This window comes from Molossus molossus, unplaced genomic scaffold (genome assembly GCF_014108415.1).
Source record: "Molossus molossus isolate mMolMol1 unplaced genomic scaffold, mMolMol1.p scaffold_m16_p_12, whole genome shotgun sequence".
NCBI classification, from domain to species: Eukaryota; Metazoa; Chordata; class Mammalia; order Chiroptera; family Molossidae; genus Molossus; species Molossus molossus.
The window spans coordinates 87536031-87555566 of record NW_023425347.1 but is presented as its reverse complement, the minus strand read 5'-3'; the positions used below and the strand labels follow the sequence as shown (position 1 = coordinate 87555566).

At 44.6% G+C, this 19536-nt stretch overlaps 1 protein-coding gene across 7 annotated transcripts in view; it reads right to left on the bottom strand.

The window, feature by feature from the left end:
- LOC118626220 (RH-like protein) overlaps positions 1–19536 on the bottom strand; it is a 63817-nt gene that overhangs the window by 9925 nt on the left and 34356 nt on the right. Inside the window, exons 7-10 of one of the 7 annotated variants that reach the window (XM_036255605.1) lie at positions 18063–18190; positions 11969–12048; positions 4862–4935; positions 3232–3514 (exon numbers count right to left, since the gene is read on the bottom strand). In XM_036255605.1, the coding sequence (XP_036111498.1) occupies positions 3443–3514; positions 4862–4935; positions 11969–12048; positions 18063–18190 (354 nt within the window). In that variant the 3' untranslated portion in view covers positions 3232–3442. Of the gene's footprint in view, positions 1–3231; positions 3515–4861; positions 4936–11968; positions 12049–18062; positions 18191–19536 lie in introns of those variants that run through there. The other 6 variants (XM_036255607.1, XM_036255606.1, XR_004958875.1 and 3 more) reach the window with 6 other exon arrangements.

Below are 19536 nucleotides of genomic sequence, written 5' to 3'. Positions count from 1 at the left end.
CACTGGGCCTAGGTACATTGTTTGGAGAAGCATTGAAAATAAGTCGTCTTCTACACAGCAGTTTTCTACATGTTTGAAGATTGTTCTTAGGTCTCCTTTGGGTCTTCCGAAAGCTGAATATATCCTGAATTCTCCAGTTGTGCCTTACATCACCACTCACTGAGTGCCTTGGATCACAGAATTCTAGAATTGGAACTCAGAGCAGCCACTATGTGGGGTGTTTTCTAAGGGTCAGTGTGCTAACATTTCACAACCAGTATTGCCCTTGAATCCTTATGATAACCTAGTGAGACATTACTATTATTATCTCCATTTCGGAGATGGGGAGACTGACACTCTGAGAACACGGAGTTAGAGGTGGCAGACTCAGATCTGTCTGAATCCAGAATGTGGAATTTGATCTCATTATACAGATCAAGAAAGGGAGCCACAGGGAAATAAAGTAACTTGCTGGAGGGCGCCAGCCAACCAGGGATGAGCTAGGACCAGAATTCAGATCTGCCTCTTAGAGCAAGGCTCTGCATTGGGCCTCTCCAAGAGAAGAGGAGTCATTGGCGGGATCCTCATCTGTTTTCCTACTTTGCTTTAGAAGTGAGCTCTTGCCCTGGCCAGCTGGGCTCAGCGGCAGAGTGCCGGCCTTCAGACCAGTGAGTTTCGGGTTCGATTCTGGCCAAGGGCACGTACCTCGGTTGCAGTTTGTCCTGGGCCGGTCGGGTGGTGCGGGAGGTCACCAGTCGACGTGGCTCTATCAAAATCATGTTTCTCTCTCCCTTTCTCTCTCTCTCCCTCCCACTCTATCTGAAGATAAATGGAAAAATATCCTTGGGTGAGGATTAAAAAAAAAAATAGAAGTGAGCTTTCATTTTGTTTTGAACAAGCATTTGTTGGCCCCTCACTGTGTGTCTAGAACATTTATTTTCAATCAGAAGCAGGGGTGATACTGGTACAACAAGACTTGGTTTTGAGAATTTTGTGTAAAACAACAGGAGGAACTTGACACATTTTGTCATGATTTTGTGCCAAAAAGTGATGGTGTTTGTATTTCTTGGCAATAACATTATTTTTAAAAGAAACCGCAAATACTTATGCAGAAGCCAATGGAGGATCTTCAGCACATTGCAGCCATTCCAGAATCCATCCCATGTGCTTCATCCTATCATTCTACTCAACTCTAGAACATCTCTTTTATTGTTTGTTTGTTTGTTTTTTATCCTCACCCGAGGATATTTTTCCATTTTTTTTGTACAGATAGAGTGGGAGGGAGAGAGAGACAGAAACATCGACGTGAAGGGACACATCGAGTGGCTGCCACCCGCACGACCAACCAGGGCCGGGGACAAACTGCAACCGAAGTACATGCCCTTAGCGGGAACCGAACCCGGGTCTCTCCGGACCGCAGGCCGACACTCTAACCACTGAGCAAAACCGGCCAGGGCTAGAACATCTCTTTTATTGCATCATTTCCCCACAGAAACCTCTGGGAGCTTCCAGCAGCCTGAAGGATGCTTCGGGGGGCTCATCCTCTTCACCCACTCTGCTGAGCTCGGCTGCTTCGTGCCTCTGCTGTGCTTGTGCTCAGCATTCCCCTTGCTCACAATGCCTGTCACCTGTCGCTTGGCCAAATCTAAAACAATTCCAAGTTCCATTTTCCCTGACTTCCCCAACTCATGACCTTCCCTCTAATTCGTCCAACAGCTACTGCCAGGAACACTCTTTAGTACTTAATAGGTAGAACTGCACATGTAAAGATTCAGTCCAAAGTGATTAAAGCCCTGGTTTCTCTACTTATACCTCCACACAATACTCAGAATGGGCTTATCCATGGTAGAGTTGCAAAAAAAAATAAATAAAAGCTCCTTTCTTCAGAAAGGTTAACTGTGGAATTAATTTTAGTAAGTGAACATCAATGGGTCCTTGTGCTTTGGAAAGCAAGACATAAAATCTATGGTTTATTAAATTGAAATAGTTGAAGGAAGCAATTCCCTTAGTAAAAGCTCATGAAAAATTGTGTTATAAAGTAAATTTTTGTAAATCAGTACATGGGTTAAGATCATTGTAATCTATAGGGAGATAGAAGATTAGTGCATGCGGCTCCTTGAGACCTAGGACTATATTTTATATAGATTTGTTTCTCCAGCCCTTTACACAAGGGCTGTGTCACATATTAGGTAATATATTTAATGGAATTAGTGAATGAACAAGTGCAACTTACTACAACCATCCAAGGATGAAATAGGTGCCCCATCCTAGCAAGTGGCCTAGAAAACCAGGTACAGGTGTCTCTTCCAATCCTCAGCTGTCTGGTTCTATAAAATGTTTCTGGATGATATATACATATATATATATATCACCCCTGGATTTATCAGCTTTGGAAGTTTTCAATTCTTTCCTCTTTAATGGATATTTGGCTTTTTATTTTTATTTTTATTTTTTTATCCTCACCCGAGGATATTTTTCCATTTTTTGTACAGATAGAGCGGGAGGGAGAGAGAGGAAGGGAGAGAGAGAGAAACATCGACGTGAAGGGACACCTCGAGTGGCTGCCACCCGCACGACCAACCAGGGCCGGGGACAAACTGCAACCGAAGTACGTGCCCTTAGCGGGAACCGAACCCGGGTCTCTCCAGACCGCAGGCTGACGCTCTAACCGCTGAGCCAAACTGGCCAGGGCGATATTTGGCTTTTTAAATGCAAGCTATAAGTTTTATACTGATGACTACATGGCTCTACTCAGCTGTAAGAAAGTAAATCAGAAGATTGGGAGGAGAAATAGTTTTCCAGTATCTCTGTGTCCTTGGAGCCAAACGGACACCAATTCAAATTCCTCCGGTTCCATTTACTACCTCTGTTATTTTGGATAAGTTACTCTTAATCTTTCAGATAGGAACACTTACTCTTGAGCAGGGGATGTTGCAAAGATAAAATCAGATAGTGTTAAAAAGTATCTAGTACAAAATTGGAAACAGTAGCCTTGCAAAAAAAAAAAAAAAAAAGATAGCTATTATGCTTACACATTCCTTCATGGTTGGCTAAACACCCAGTAATAAACTTTCACATTCACATTGTAGTTTGCATTTTACCGAATATAGTGACAGACATTATTATCTCATCTGATCTTCAAACAACCCAATGAGGTAGAACGAAGCTTACTGTTTTTATTTTACCAGTGAGGTGGAGGAACTCGCCTGTGTGATACCTTGCAGAGTGGTGACCGGAATCCAGGACTTCTAATCCCTGGTGCACACTCTGCTGCTGCAGTGACGTGTTAGGTGGGGTTCCTCAGATTTCCTTCATTTATTCAGCAAATATTTATTGCAACTCAAGTATTGAGCTGGATATTTGTCCTGATTGTGGTATCCCTCGTTGATTAGCATAGTACTTGGTATATATAATAGTTGCTCAATAAATATGTGTGGAATGAATGGGTGGATTAAGCCAGTTTTCAGAGTCCTTTCACTAGATTACCCAGCTTCTGCTCAAAGGGTAAGAACACTTGCAGGGCATTTGGACGAAACTGTTGGGAAAAGTCAAGAGCCAATGACTGTAGAGAGAAGCTGGTTCAAGATGAGGCAGGTTACACATCACAATGTGGATGACTTTCAGAATAATGACTAAAAGAAGCCAGATGAAGAAGAGCACATGCCTTATGGTTTCATTTATATAAATTTATAGAAGATGTAAACTAGTCTATAGGGATGGGAAAGCAGGTCAGTGGATGCCCAGGGATGGAATGGGGTGAAGTAGGAAGGAAGTAGTTCCAGAGAGCAGGAGGAAATGTTTGATGGTGATGGATATGACCGTTATCTTGATTGTGGTGATGGCTTTTCTAGGTGTAGAATACATTTAAATGTATCAAATTGTAGACTTTAAATATGTGTAGGTCACTGCTAATTATACCTTCATAACGCTATTGGAAGAAGAGGAAGGAGATGAGGAAAGAGAGAAGAGGCAGGTTCTCCCTGTTTTGCCCCTACAGACACAAATGTCAAGGCCCATAATAAAGCTGGTTCCCGATTTCTTTAGTGATCAGCATGTGGGTGAAGAGACTGGCCTGGGACTCAGAAGGCCTAGTTCCTGGTCTTGTTTCTGCCACTCACAAAGTATGATGCTGGGCATTAGCCTGACCTCTGTCAGCCCCAACTTCCCCTTTGTAACAGGCAATGTTGATCCCTGCTTGCCCAGCCTCAGCTTCGACTGGAAGATTACCTAAGGCGACATACATCAGGGTGCGTTGTGAACTATGAGTGTAGATCAAAGGGAAGAGGGCGGTGAGAGACAGTGTCTAGCACATTCATGACAACAAATGCTACAATGTTATCGAGACTCTCGGTAGAAGCTGATTTGTTTGAACTCTGTGTCTTTGACCCCAGACTTCTATAGTACACGTTTTCTTGTATCCACCAGCTATAATTTATCAAGAGTTGTTTTAGATTCAGCTCTGCCACTCAATCACTGTGAGAATTTGGTCAGTCCTGGCTCTACTCTGAGCATCTGTTAGATGAGGGAATTAAACTTGCTGGCCCCTGCGGTCCTTCTGACTCTTGCATTCAGGGTTCTATCACCTTCACGTCAGACTATTTGCCCATTTGACGACTCCAGATGGAAAGAAGTGTGACCAGAGACAGCTCTCTTATTCCTGGCCCTCAAGAACTTGAGGTATCAGGGAAATGGTAACTCTTACCCCCCCCACACACACACACACGTGTACATCATGGATTTGTTCCTTCTCCCATGCTCTTGACTTCATTTTCATTGGTTTTTATTTTACTCTCACAAACACTAAATTGACATACATGCCCAGATATCTTTTTAAGTTCAATCACTCAAAATCTATGACTTAATAGGTTAAAAAAAATCTTACCTCCCAGAAAGCTTGGTCATCAAAATATTTAGCCACATGAGGTGCTCGCCATATTTTGAGGTTTAAGAGTAAACCTGTTTAAATTCACAATAAAATGTTAAACATTAGGAGCATAGCATTTGTTACCTCAAAATTAATCAAAATAGCATATGTCAACTATGGTATCTCAACAGAAATCCTTTTTTCTCCCACAACCAGGAGACAGACAAACTGAAGCGCTGTTCTTCCTGGACCAGCTTAATTAATTCTATAGACACCTTTTAACAGAAACTGGTGACAGCAATATTTCCAAAAGATTTAGGTTACATTGAGAGGTATAGGATAGCCGTGGATCTGACACATTTCCCCAGATGGACTAAAATGGCCCTATGGGATGGTGTCCCTACATAAAAGCTTATCCATTTAAAATGCAAAAGCTACCACGAAGAGTGATTCAAAGTAGGCACCCTTGTTGGTGCCATAAAGTCCCGCCAACCACAGCTCAAGATTCTATTTGTGGCCCTGGCCGGTGTTGCTCAGTGGTTAGGGCATCAGCCCATGCACTAAAGGGTCACAGGTTCGATTCCTGGTCAAGGGCACATAAGTGAGTTGCAGGTTCAATCTCTGACTCTGGTTGGGGCACGCGTGGGAGGCAACCAATGGGTGTTCCTTTCACACTGATGTTTCTCTCTTTCCCCCCTCCCACTTTCCTTCCCTCCCTCCCACTCTCTCTAAAAATCAATGGAAAAAATATCCTCTGGTGAGGATTAACAACAAAATCAACAAAAGATTACGCATGTGTAGTTAGGAAAATAGTTTATAACATTTGCCTCCGTGCCTCTTCTTCTCGTCTGTGCAGCCTCTGCCCAGAGAGCTTGGCCCTATGCATTCCCCCAGCTGCGCAAAGTCTGCCGAATTTCCCAGGATACATGAAGTGAGTGCTTACCTTTCACATGAAGCAGGGAGATGCCATTCATAGATGTATCTGTGTGTTTTTAATGATGATCGGTCCCAATGTATTCAGTAGTAAGATCAACAAGAGTAGGCACATGCATATTCATGTTTTCTTTTTGTTGTGCTTGCCTTAACTGATATTGGCAGGTAAGGTGCAATTAGCACACCTTGGTTAGCTACAATTACTCAGAAACGATCTCTATCGCCGACATGAATCTTCCAGATAGCTGAGGCTTACTCATCACTAATGAAAATCCGTCTAAATACATAAATCCATATTGTCTTCTTTGTCTTATGAGTCATCACTGAACATTTTTAGACTTTTTAAAATATCAGAACCGTTGGTAGGGACATCCACTTATGAAACCGCTATATATCCCAGAGAAGGTAGATGGCTGCTGAGGGCTGTTGGTCTGCTCTCCAGTAGCCCAAGCTTTTTGTGTTCTTGTGTCTGATTTTAGGAATTCCTTGTCCTATGTGAGGTGCTCTGCTTTCACTTCTAATATACCTGTGTGCCTTACCTCTAGGATCCAACCCCACCTCTCACCTGCTATTTCTAGTTTTTCTGAACTGGAAACCCAACAATCATGTTTGATGGAATTGTTTCTTTCTTTTTCCCTTTTTTTAAAATTTATTTTTATTAATTTATATTTGTTACAGATGTTTCTTCTTTTTCCCCCATTGACACCCTTATCCCGATCTCCCCTGTCCCCCCGCCCCCTGCCCCGTCCCTAGCATTGTTGTCTATGTCCATTGGTCATGCATACATGCATATAAGTTCTGTGGTTTATGTCTTCACTCCCCCCCCACCCCCTCTTCTGAGGTTTGTCAGTCTGTACTCTTGTTTTTTTAGGTAGGCCTGTAGTGCTATGAACTTCCCTCTTAGGACTGCTTTTGCTGCATCCCACAGATTTTGTATTGCTGTGTGTTTGTTTTCATTGGTTTCCAGGAAGTTTTAATTTATTCCTTGATCTCCTTGGTAACCCATTCATTGTTCAATAACATGCTATTTAGCCTCCAAGTGTTTGAATGTTTTTGTGTATTTTTGTTGTAATTGAGTTCTGGTTTCATGCCATTGTCATCTGAGAAAATGCTTGATATGATTTTAATCTTCTTGAATTTGTAGAGACTTTGTGTCCTAACATGTCTGCCTTTGAGAATGTCCCATGTGCACTTGAGAAGAATGTATATTCTGTAGCTTTGGGGTGAAATGTTCTGTAAATATTAATTAAGTCTAACTAATCTAGTTTGACATTTAAGGACTCTGTGGCCTTGTTAGTTTTTTGTCTAAAAGAGCTATCTTGTGGTGTCAGTGGGATGTTAATGTCACCCACCATGATTGTATTGCTATTGATTTCTTCCTTGAAGTCCTCCAGAAGTTTTTAAATATATTTTGGTGCTCCTGTATTTGCTACGTATGTTTGCCAGGGTTATATCCTCTTGTTGGATTGATCCTTTCAATATTATGTAGTGACCTTCATTGTCTCTTATCATGGCCCTCGTTTTGAAGTCTATCTTATCAGATATAAGTATTGCTACACCAGCTTTTTTTTCATTTCTATTTGCCTGGAAAAATTTTTTCCATCCCTTCACTTTCATCCTCTGTGAGTCCTTTGTTCTGAGGTGGGTCTTTTGTAGACAGCATATATATGGGTGGTGTTTTCTTATCCAATCAGCTACCCTATGTCTTTTGATTGGAGCATTAAGCTATTTACATTTAAGGTTATTATTGATACTTATTAGATGCCATTTTTATTTTATGTCTGTGCCCCCCCCCTCACCCCCCTCTCTGTTTCTTCTTCTTACAACAGTCCCTTCAGCATTTCCTGCAGAGCTGGTTTGGTGGTGGTAAATTCCTTTAGCTTTTTTTTTTGTCTGTGAAGCTCTTTATTTCTCCTTCACTTTTGAATGATAGCCTTGCTGGATAGAGTAGTCTTGAATTCAGACCCTTGCCTTGCATACTTTGTACACTTCATGACGCTCCCTTCTGGCCTGCAGTGTTTCTATTGAGAAATCAGCTGACAGTCTAATGGGAGCTCCCTTGTAGGTCACTTGCTTCCTTTAAGATTCTTTCTTTATCTTTAATATTTGCTATTTTTATTATGATGTGTCTAGATGTGGGTCTTTTGGGGTTCATCTTGCTTGAGGTTCTGTGTTTCCTGGACTTGTGTGACTTTTTCCTTCACCAGTTTAGGGAAGTTTTGTGTCATTATTTCTTCAAACAAGTTCTCTATTCCTTTCTCTGATTCTTCTCCTTCCAGGATCCCTACAATGCAAATGTTGTTACATTTTGTATTGTCCCAAAGCTCCCCTACGCTCTCCTCCTGCTTTTTAAATTTCCCCCCATTTTCTGCTGTATTTGGTTGTGTTTTTTTCTACTTTGTCTTCTAAGTCACTGATTTGATCTTTAGCTTATAATCTACTGTTGAATCCTTCTAAGGTATTTTTCATAACAGTTAGGTTATTCTTAGTTTCCTCTTGATTTTTATTCATAGCTTCTACCTGTTTTTTTAAGTTGATGTAGTTCCCACTGAGCTCTTCATAATTCTTATTAAGTTGCTTGTAGTTCTCACTAAATTGTTTTAGCACCCTTAAAATTATTGCTTTGAATTCTTTATCTGACAAATTGCTCTCTTCCATTTCCTATAGTTCCTTTTCTGGTGATTCCTCTTTTTCTTTCATTTGGGTGTTGTTTCTTTGTCTTGCCATTTAGCAATCTGGTAGTTCTAGGCCCAGTGAGGGATGTTGGAATGTATAGGCAAGTTGGTGTGTATCAAATAAGGCTGCTGTACCTCCCAGACTGTTTTGGTGTATGGTACCTCTTGCCTGCTGTGGGTCCTGTATCGACAACTGGCAGTTGGTATTGGTCTGTCATGCAGGTCTCGGCTCCCCGAGCATTGCTCCCCGAGCTTGGGCTGGGGCACCGCTCCTGATCAGCCTCTGCTGTTGCTGCCTGTGGTATGTGGGTCCAGCTGGTGCACTGCTGGGGTATGCTGCTTCCTGGTGGGGGTCGGTTCCTGATCAGTCGCTGCTGGGGGCAATTGTCAGCTTCCAGTTTATACCGCTACTGCTGCTACTGTTGCCAGGGGGTGTTCTCAGCTCCCAATCCTCTGCTGCTGTTGGGGGCTGAGGATGCTCTGCTCCTGGGACTTTGCTGCTGCTGGGGGGAAGGGCTCCACTCCAAATCCGCTGCTGCAATTTCAGGGGCAGCAGCAGCTGCCCGAGTCTTGCTGCTGCTTGCGCTGGAGCACCGCTCCTGATCAGCCTCTGCTGATGCCACTGGGGATGGGTCACAGCTGCCAACATGTGCTGCTGCTGCCTGGTGATAGGAAACCGCTCCTGAGCCTCAGCTGTTGTTGGGGGTGAGGTCCCACTCCCACCCAGTCCCTGCTGCTGTGGGGGAAGGCGCTGGGCTCCCAAGCTGGCGCTACTGCTGCTGGGGGGGGGGTGTCTCAGCTCACGTTGGGGGTGGAGGCTCCACTCCCGCCCAGTCACTGCTGCTGTGGGGGAAGGCGCTGGGCTCCCATCCGGCTTCTGTTGTGGGAGACGGTGCTCGGCTCCTGGTCCGTGTGGCTATTGCAGCAGGTACCTGGACAGCGCCGCTGCTGTGCGCTGGTCCACGCTGACACAGGGGCGTCCACTGGTCCGATGGTGCAAGGCATTCTGGTGGACTCAGGTGGCTCAGCCCTCGCCGCTCCGCGTCCTCCTCCCAGGGAAGACCAGGGACCTTCCGCAATGGCAGGGCCTCCCGCCCCAGGGAGAAGCTGCTGAGAGCCGCTTACGGCGGGAGCCGGCTGCTTTCCGTCCACAGCACAGGAGCCTTCTCCCGGTGTTTCTGCTCTGCTCCAGGTTGGCCGTCCACACTCGTGCCCGTCCACACTCGTGCCCGTCCACACTGTCCCTCACTCGCTCACTCACACACTCACCCCCGGCCTGCCTGCTGCCCCCGTCCGGCCTGCTGCCACCTTTTCCTCTCTCGGGATTGTTTCTTAAACAGGATAGTCAGACCCCAGGTAAAGGGGTCTCTTGACAAGTAAAATGCTTGGCTTTCAGAGGGCAGTTGATGCTATTTGGCTGCTTGGGGGCCACTTTCCCCTTCCATTGCCCAAGTTTTTTTTTTAATCACCAGTTCCCTCATGTCCAAAGCTACATGTAAGGAGGAAAGCTCATTGGTTTTAACTCATAAACGGATAATCTAGGTGTCCTTTCCACTATTCTTTTTTTTTTTCTTACATGATTTTTTTTAAAATTAGTTTTTGTTACAGATATTTCTCCTTCCCCCCCCCCACTGATTTCCCCCTCTCCCTCCCTCCTTTTTTTTTTTTTTTTTTTTACTCCATTGAAGCATAAGGAAACCTGTTCCCCACCCCACCCCCACCCCAGGTCCTTTACAAAACAGTGCAAGTCAGTGTCACTTTGGTAATACTGGTGAATGGAAGAAGAGCCCAGGTACAGGATTGCCAGATAAAATACAGGATTCTCAGCTACTCTTGAATTCAAAAAATGGACACCTTATACTTAAAAAAAATTTTTTTTTCTCTTATTGATTTCAGAGAGAGGAAGGAAGAGGGAGAGAGAGATAGAAACATTGATGAGAGAGAACATTGACTGGCTTCCTGCACGCCCCTCACTGGGGATTCAACCCACAACCTGGGCATGTGCTCTGACCGGGAATCTAACCGGTGACCTCTTGATGCATGGGTTGACACTCAACCACTGAGCCACACCGGCTGAACTGGGCACCTTATACTTTTATTTGCTAAATCTGACAATCCTAGCCAGGATAGAATGTAAACGTATGGAGGAAGGTATTTTTCTCATCATACTTAATCACCTCAGACTGTTAAAAGCTGAGGCCAAGTGGTATATTAAGGTAATTCTACACAATCTCACTCTCTGAAATTACCCAGGTAACTGCAAACGGTCCCTTCATACATGATTGAGCTGAAAGGCAGCCAAATAATTAGTCACCATAATCTTTCCATTATACAGAGGAGCCAGACAAGCCCAGAGATGTGATGTGATGTGCCTCGCACCACACAACTCGCTAGCGTCTGCTCATGCTGTTGGGTTTCTTGTTTGGCACCCACTCCCTGCTTAGGGACACAATATATAAGTGTCTAGCCCATAAAAGTTGTTCATTTATAGAATAAAAGTGAACATTTCTGAACAGAATGCATATTTTCGCCTGGCATATAAAATCGGCAAATTAGTGACTCCCCAAGCAAAAACATAGCTTCAGTCCTCTGTTTAAAGCTCTCCAATGGCTTTCCATCTCTCAGAGTGATCCGGCTCCTTGCAACCACTCTGTTCTCAACCCCTGCCCCTCCTTATTTCACTCCATCCACATCAGCTACACTGACCATGTTGCTGTTCCTCAAACATACAAAGCACGCTCCTGCCTCAGGGCCTTTGCACTGCTGTTTCTTCTCATCGAGTGCTCTTCTCTAAAATACGCACATTGTATGTCTCCCTCCTCTCCACTCAGGTCTCTGCTTAGAGGGCGACTTACCAGACAGGCTTTCCCTTACCACCCTTTCTAAAGAGCTGCCCACCCTCATACTGACTCTAGTCTCCCAACTCTGATTTATTTATCCTCACAGCACTCATCACCATGCTACATAATATGCATTTATTTGTCTATTTATTGCCAATTTGACTGTCAGCTCCACGAGATCAGGAAATTGTTTTATTCACAGTTGTGTCTCTAGTGCCTAGGAATACTGCCTGGCTCATAGTAGACATTGAATAAATATTTTCTGAACCAAATAACATTATGGATGTCCTCTGGGAACAAAAGGGAAACATTTTGGCATAAGGATTTCCTTGGCTTTCTGTACAAATTGGGTGAAACCACCAGCCCTGGCCTCGAGAGGCTGCAATGTCCCCACTCACCCCTACTTACAATCTCGGGAAAGTCTCCTCCTTTTCCTGGCCCTCAGAGTTCACACCTATTGCAGGTGACCTTTGAGGGCCTTTCCAGTTCTGAAATGATGTGATTCTGTGTTCATTTGTTTTTTAATCAAAGTCTGAGCCCTTTGCCTCATTTGGCTGGAGCTGAGGAGGTATGTTCACAGGGAACGGGATGGGATCATGCACATCCAGCCACGGGGCAGATGCCTTCTGAACCCGGGCCCTGTGCCTGGGCAGTGGTGGACGGGTGATTTCACTGACCTGTCAGGAGACCAGATACTAGACCCATAGCCACGGACAAGGTGACTGTCCCAGTCCCGATGAGCACCAGGAAGCCGAGCCTAGAAATGACAAAGCAAAGGTGGTCACAGTCAACTTTCAAGCTGCAAGGTCATGGGGACAAAAAGCACTGCTTGCATAAGCAGTGACACTGTCAGGAAGGGCCATCAGGAGAATAAGTGTCCTCTTCCTGGTGGTACATTGCCTTGTCATTTTTCTACAAAGACATGGAGGGGGTGGGGGGATTCCAAGATGCTCTTCGGCTTTACTCCTTAGACCTCATGGATAATGAACTAGACCAGGAGTTAGAAAGACCAAGTTCTTGCCCTGGCCTGTTTGGCTCAGCGGTTAGAGCATCAGCCTATAGACCGGGGAGTCCCGGGTTCAGTTCCCGCTAAGGGCACATACCTCGGTTGCAGTTTGTCCCCGGCCCCAGTTGGGGTCATGTGGGTGGCAGCCACTCGATGTGTCTCTCTCACATCGATGTTTCTCTCTCTCTCTTCCTCCTTTTCTCCCTCCTGCTCTGTCTGAAGATAAATGCAAAAATGTCCTCGGGTGAGGATAAAAAAAAAGGAAAGACCAAGTTCAAGTCCCAGTTCTGCCACTAGTATGTGGCCCCAGAAAAGTGACTTAACCTCTCAGAGGGTGGAGTTTCACTGTTAGGCAGTTAAAGACGAAGACTTTATTTCTATGAAGTCAAGGAGGGGTACAGTCTGGCTGACAGATCCATCTCCCCTGCCCACCCCCCTTGAATATACTTTCCTGTTCACTGTCCTTCAAGGCAACCCAGGACTTCACTTTCAACAATTAAGCATCCCTGGGAGGACATTTACATCACCTTGTAATAAGCCAGGTTTTCTTTTTCTTTTTTTTTTTTTAAGCCAGGTTTTCTTAAACAGCACACATAAGAGCTAAATATAAAGGGAACAATGATAAGTTGGACTACATTAAAATTAAGTTGAGCCCTGGCTGGTTTGGCTCAGCAACTGGAGCATTGGCCTGCAGACCAGAGAGTCCCGGGTTTGGTTCCCACTAGGGGCATATGCCAAAAAAAAAAAAAAATTTAAGTTGAACTGTTCATCAAAAGACACCGCTAAGAAAGTGAAAGGTAACCCATAAAGTAGACGAAGGTATTCTCAATACATATATCTGACAAAGGGTCTATATCCAGAACATACAAAGAATTCCTACAAATCACTAAACAACAACAAAACCCAAAACAACACAATAGAAAAATGAGCAAAAGAACTTGAATAGACATTTCAAAAGAAAAAAGCACTCAAATGTCCTAAAAGCATATGGAAAGTGCTCCACTTAGTCATTAGGGAAATTAAAATTCAAACAATAAGTTTGATGGCTACATGGCTAACATATAAAAGAAGGAAACTATGGAGTGTTAAAAAATATATGGGGTAAAGGGAACTCTTATGTATGATCCAAGAATTCTACTTCTGGCCACATATTCACCAGAGTGCATCCATATGTTCCCCCCAAAACATTACAATGTTTATAGCAGAGACACTAGAGAGTTCCTAGTAGCTCTAAACTAGAAACTGCCCACGTGGTCATCAATAATGGATCAATAAATTGTGCTAGATTCACACAACAGAACACTTGCTTTAACTGTTTTCTTGGACTGTAATTTGTTACTTGTTACTCATTTATCACAGGGCCAAGTCAATGGGCCAAGCTGTTTACCTCTCTCTCTTGCAAGTCAGCTTTTGTGAGAGTGTAAAACTCATATTAAAAGCCTTCCCCCGCCCCCAACCACAAACTCTAACAAGTGTTTTCACTTCCTGCCCACAAGGGGATGTCCCCACGTTACTCCCCCACCACTATACTCCAAAGGCAGTCTCAGTTCCCCTCTCTCTCTGCTGCCTGGTCCGCACATGTGGCCCTGTGTAGTATGCTGTGCCTCTCATTTCTGGAGAAACTGTGAGTAACATTAGATTGTCCTTTCAATGACATTGACCTCTCCATGTTGTCACTCAGTCATCTTTATAAATTAAACTCAAGCACAGTTCAACACTATACCCCAATGAAAATGAACAATCTACAGAGATACTCAACAACATAGCTGAATCTCACCATTACAGTGTTGAGTAGAGGGAGCAGGCACACAAGGGCACAGACCTCCTGTGGGATTCCATGCATATAAAGGACTGATCAATGCTTTTACAAGTCAGATTAGCAGTTACCCTGGGACAGGACATGAAGGAGCTCTGGGTGCTGGTTCCATGAATGCTTCAGAAAATTCATCAAGTGACACTGTAATGATATTTGCACTTTTCTGGCTGTAGACTGTACTACAAAAATGTGTTTGCTTTAATCCTCACCCAAGGATATTTTTCTATTTATCTTCAGATAGAATGGGAGGGAGGGAGAGAGAGGAAAGAGAGAGAGAACTATCGATGTGAGAGGAACACATCGACAAGTTGCCTCCCACACGACCCCAACCAGGGCTGGGGACGACCGCAACTGAGGTATGTGTTCTTGACTGGAATCGAACCCACGACTCTTTGGTCCATGGGCCAGCACTCTAACTGCTGAGCCAAACTGGCCAGGACAGTTTGTTTGTTTTTAAAGTAATAGTAAGTGTCAGAATAGAAGCTAAATCCAAATCAGCTGCCTGCCAACCCACAATTCACTCTATTCTGATTCCATCTTAAAGTAGAAATGGGTGAAGCCGGAATCACCATATGACAGTCCCCACACATAGTGGGCTCCCCTGTGCCAGGCCCTTGGCTCAACGCTTTACCATCTGATTTCACATGAACCAGGCAGGCCTCTCTAACCTCAAAGGCTGGTCAGGTATTTCTCAGATTTCAGCATTTGAGGGTTACTTTCACAAATTTGACCATACTGACATTCCAGAAATACTACTTTTAAAGATTTTTTTTTTTAAAGTAGACCTCTTTTTTACATTTACACAAATGTATTTAAAAGAAAACTTTGTGTCACTAATTTAAGTGAAAGAGAAATGAGAGGTAACTTTAAAAAGATACAATGAAAACAAAATGTAGCTAGAATCTCCTCAAGATGTCCCAAGTCTCAGCCTGAGCCTTCTGCTGCTGTCAATCAAACGGAGTCAGGGGAGTCCGGTCAAGACAGCAGGTAGGTAAACGTAGTATCGCCTCCTCCCACAACCACATCAAAATTACAACAAAACTACAGCACAGCCATCATTCAGAACTGCCTGAAATCAAGCTGACTGGAAGTCCTACAACTACGGAATTAAAGCAGCAGCCACATCGAGACCGGTAGGAGGGGCGGAGGCCAACGGGCTGGTCCCACACCCACGTGTGGTGGATAAAAATCAGGAGGACACCTCGGCTGGGAAGGTCCTCTGAGGACTGAGGGGTCCCCATCCCACACCAGACTGATGAACCTCAAAGGGAAGGGGGGAGGGAGAGTGGGATGAGATAAACCAAAAAACTTCTATGTATATACGCATAACCAATGGACACCGACAATAGTGTGGGGAAGGCGGGGGGGGGGGGTGGGGAGGAGGGGGTCAATAGGGTGAAAAGAAAGAAGCATCTGTAATACATTCAACAATAAAGATGAGTTTTAAAAAACAAACAACAACAACAAAAAACAAACAAAAAGAAAACGGATGTCAGTGCGTGTCCCAAGGGAGCAGAGACACAGCACACTAAGTGGAGACTTTGTCCCTGATACAATCAAAGGACTGAATCAGAGAGAATTGGAAAAGGGCCAGTGCACTCTGTGATTCAGTGTCCTTTAAGTGTGTCTTCACACCTCTTAAAATCCCATAATTTGTGAAAAATACTCCATTCTGGCTTGGAGCACAGCATCTGACTCATTCACATCCACTCACCTGAATAGGAAATTGGCAAGTATTGTTTGTGGAATGAATGAAAGTCAAGTGACTTGCCCAATGACACCACACTGATACAGTAGCTGATCCCTATTTCACATGAAGTATTCCGACTGCCAGCTCACTCCTTTCTCCATCTTTCAACTATATACAGATGCCCCTCTTATGGAAGCAGCAGCATCAATAATCATAAAGAAAGGGGCCATTGTTGAGTGTTTACTGCATGTCAAGCACTGTCCTGAGCCCTTTAATTCTTTAAAAAAAACAATTTCCCTTTATTGATTTGAGAGAGAGAGGAAGTGAGAGGAAGAGAGAGATAGAAACATTGATGAGAGAGACATTGATTATCTGCCTCCTACATGCCCCCCACAAGGGATTTGGCCCACAACCTGGGCTTGTGTCCTGACCAGGAATCAAACTGGCGACCTCTTTATGCATGGGTCAACGCTCAACCACTGAGCCACACTGGCCAGACCCTTTATGCTGCTGAATCTTCACAGCAGTTTTGAGACGTAGATCTTATTATCCCATTTTACAGATAGAAAACTGAATCTTAAAGAGAGTTCGATCAAATACCATGCCTAAAGTCATACGACTGTTAAGTCTGTCTGTCCCTGAAGCCTGTGCCCTTTACTTCCAACAGACCAAAGACCTCCTAAGAGCGGTCATCACTGTCACTATGCCCTTCCCTTTGCTGGGATCCTGCAGAGGGGAAAGAACAAATTCTTGGTCCTCTCCTGTCTTGTCCGGATGAGAGTTGACTTGCAGAGGTGTGCTGGAGCTAGGTCACACAGGCTGGCGGCCCTGTTGTTCTCATTCCTTCCCAACTTCATGTTCAGTGATGTTGCCTTGATGGCTGCCATGTGGGAGTATTAGCACCATAGAAATCAGCAAATGCTCTAAGTCAGGACTTTGTTTTCCTGGAGAACAGGTTGTTAATCCTTTACCAGCACACCATTGGTTGACTTTTTTTTCCCCCTCTAGGCCAGTAATTCTCTAACTCACCTGGAAGGTTTGTTAAAACAGACTGTTAGGCCCTGCCCCCAGATTCCTAATTGAGCAGGTCTGGGTGGGGTAGAATTTGCATTCATTTAAATTTTACTTTTCAATTGCAGTTTATATTCAATATTATTTTGCATTAATTTCAGGTGTACAGCATAGTGGTTGGACAATCATATACTTTACAAAGTGAGCCCCCTGATATTAGAATTTGCATTTCGCCCTGGCCGGTTTGGCTCAGCGATTAGAGCGTTGGCCCACGGACCAATGAATCGTGGGTTCGATTTCGGTCAAGGGCACGATGTACCTTGGTTGCGATTCATCTTCGGTCCTGGTTGGGGTTGTGCGTGAGGTGGCCACTTGATGTGTCCCTTTCACTTCGATGTTTCTCTCTCTCTCTCTCTCTCTCTCTCTCTCTCTCTCTTTCTCTGTCCTTCTCTCTTTCTCTCTCACCTTCCCACTCTATCTGAATAAAAAATGGGAAAATGTCCTTGGGTGAGGAGAAAAAAAAAAAAAGAATTTGCATTTCTAACCACTCCCCAGGTGATGCTGCTGCTGCTGAGACCCACTGCTCCAGGAGAGCCACAGAGTCACAGAATTTGGAATCTAGAAGGACAAGTGGCGCAGACATTCCCAGTTGGCAGCCAGTAAACAGAATTTGGCTCACACAATTTTTCTAATGATTTTTAATCTTTTACCAAAGCTTGGGAGAGTGACTATCATTTCCCACATTAACTTATTAAATTCTCTTAACCACATGGTTTCTGGCCTCAGGCAGCCTCTAACAACCCTATGAGGAGAGGTATTATCATTATCTTCATTTATAATCGAGTGACCGAAGCTCAGAGAAGTTAGGTAGCATGCCCAGCTAGTAAGAGGTCAGGACCAGTGTGACTCCACAGCACACTCTTTACCATGACCTACACCATCAGAGGTTGAGAAATGGATTCAACAGGCTTGGGCCTGATTGCCCTGCTTTGTCTGCTTTTGGGGCCCTTGGGACTGCCTGCCTTTGCCTTGCACCGAAGCTGCTCTCTTTAGAAAGAAGTGGCCTGGAGAGGTGATGACTCCACACAAGTTAGGGGCTGGGCAGAATTTCTGAATAACTAGGCCAACAAATATTCACTGAGGCCTGCTGAGTGTCTGGCCCTGAATGCATGCACCCCAGCTAAGGGCTTTGAGCACATTTCTTCCTGAGTTAGATAGGGTATAAAGGGGGTAAGCCAAGTGACTCACATGGCATTCTTGCTCCAGGCTGCAAAAAATATCGCGAGGTAGGTGATTCCTCCGAGCAGGCCCGGCAAGCCAAAGGTGTAGTGCACGCCACAAGTGTCATGGATGCCCAGCACGCGGTTAAAACACACCTGGAGACAAATGTCATTATAAGCAGATCTACATTTGAGACTGACATTCTCTACCCACCCTTTTTACAGATCCTTGGCACCCGGGGCCACCCAAAGGGGATGGGCTTTAGGGCTCACCTAAAGAAGCACTTCTCGGACTTGGACATGTGCCTACATCACCTGGGGAGCAGGTTAAACTGCAGTTGATTTGAGAGGGGCTGGGGCCTCAGCTTCTGCATTTCTAGCAAAGTCCCAAGGAATGCCAGTTCTGCCGACCGCACTTTGAGAAGAAGGACCTAACCCAGGCACTACTCCCATTTTGAGCTGTAATTTTGTGTTGTGAGTGTGCTGTCCTGTGCATTGTAGGATGTTCAGTAGCATCTTTAGCCTGTACCCTTTAGATGCCAGTAGCACCCCAATACAATGTGTCAACCAAGAATGTCTCCAGATAGTGTCAAATTTCCCGGGAGGTGATTCAGACCTACTGGTCTAGCTCAAACTTAACTGCCATCCAAAGACAAATGGCTGATTAGAATCAAAATCAGAAGAAAAGAATCTGACCACACCTTCAGACTCCCATTCAGTGTTCCTCCACCTCACCACTTAGCCTCCAAGATGGCCACGAGCCAACAGATGTGGATACAAATGAGAATTTGTTCAGGCTAGTTCCCTCCTTAGTTTCCCCGTTGTCTTCAGAATAAAACCCCAGACACCTCAATGAATTCAGGAGATATACCTGAGCACCTGCCGTCTCTCAAGACCCTGGTCCCACCACACTCCCGGGTGAAACCAACGCTTCAGTCATGAGAATGTCTTTCTGTTTTCCGGCTGGGCCATATGTTCTTCTCACTGTGAGCCTTTGAACACACTGCTCCTCAGCCTGAAATACATTTCCCACTTCTTTGCCTGGCGAATATTAGTTCTCTGTCAATGCTCAGCTGAGACATCCTCTGCTCTGGGAAGCATTTCCTGACACATCTCAGGCTGGCTTAGATGTGCTCCTGGAGCAGTTATCATACTGAGTTGTGCTTATTTGTCCATTTTATTTACTCTACTATAGCTTGGGAGACAGGATACATATTAAAACGTGATGAATGAATGAATGCATGTATGCATGAATGAATGAATGAATCATCCTTGACACTCATTCCCCCAGCGATAGAGTCAAGGAAACTGAAGCACCGAGAAAGCGAAGGACTCGGAGCCTGATGATAACTCGTGAATTTCTTGCCGTGCGCTTCCTCCTTTCAGCATAGGGCCTCAAAGCCAGAGGACTTAGGAGACACCTGTTCCCATTCCAAAGATGAAAAGCAGACTGCCCCATCTTTGCTCAGATCAAACTGTTGGTAAATACGTCCTTATCTGCA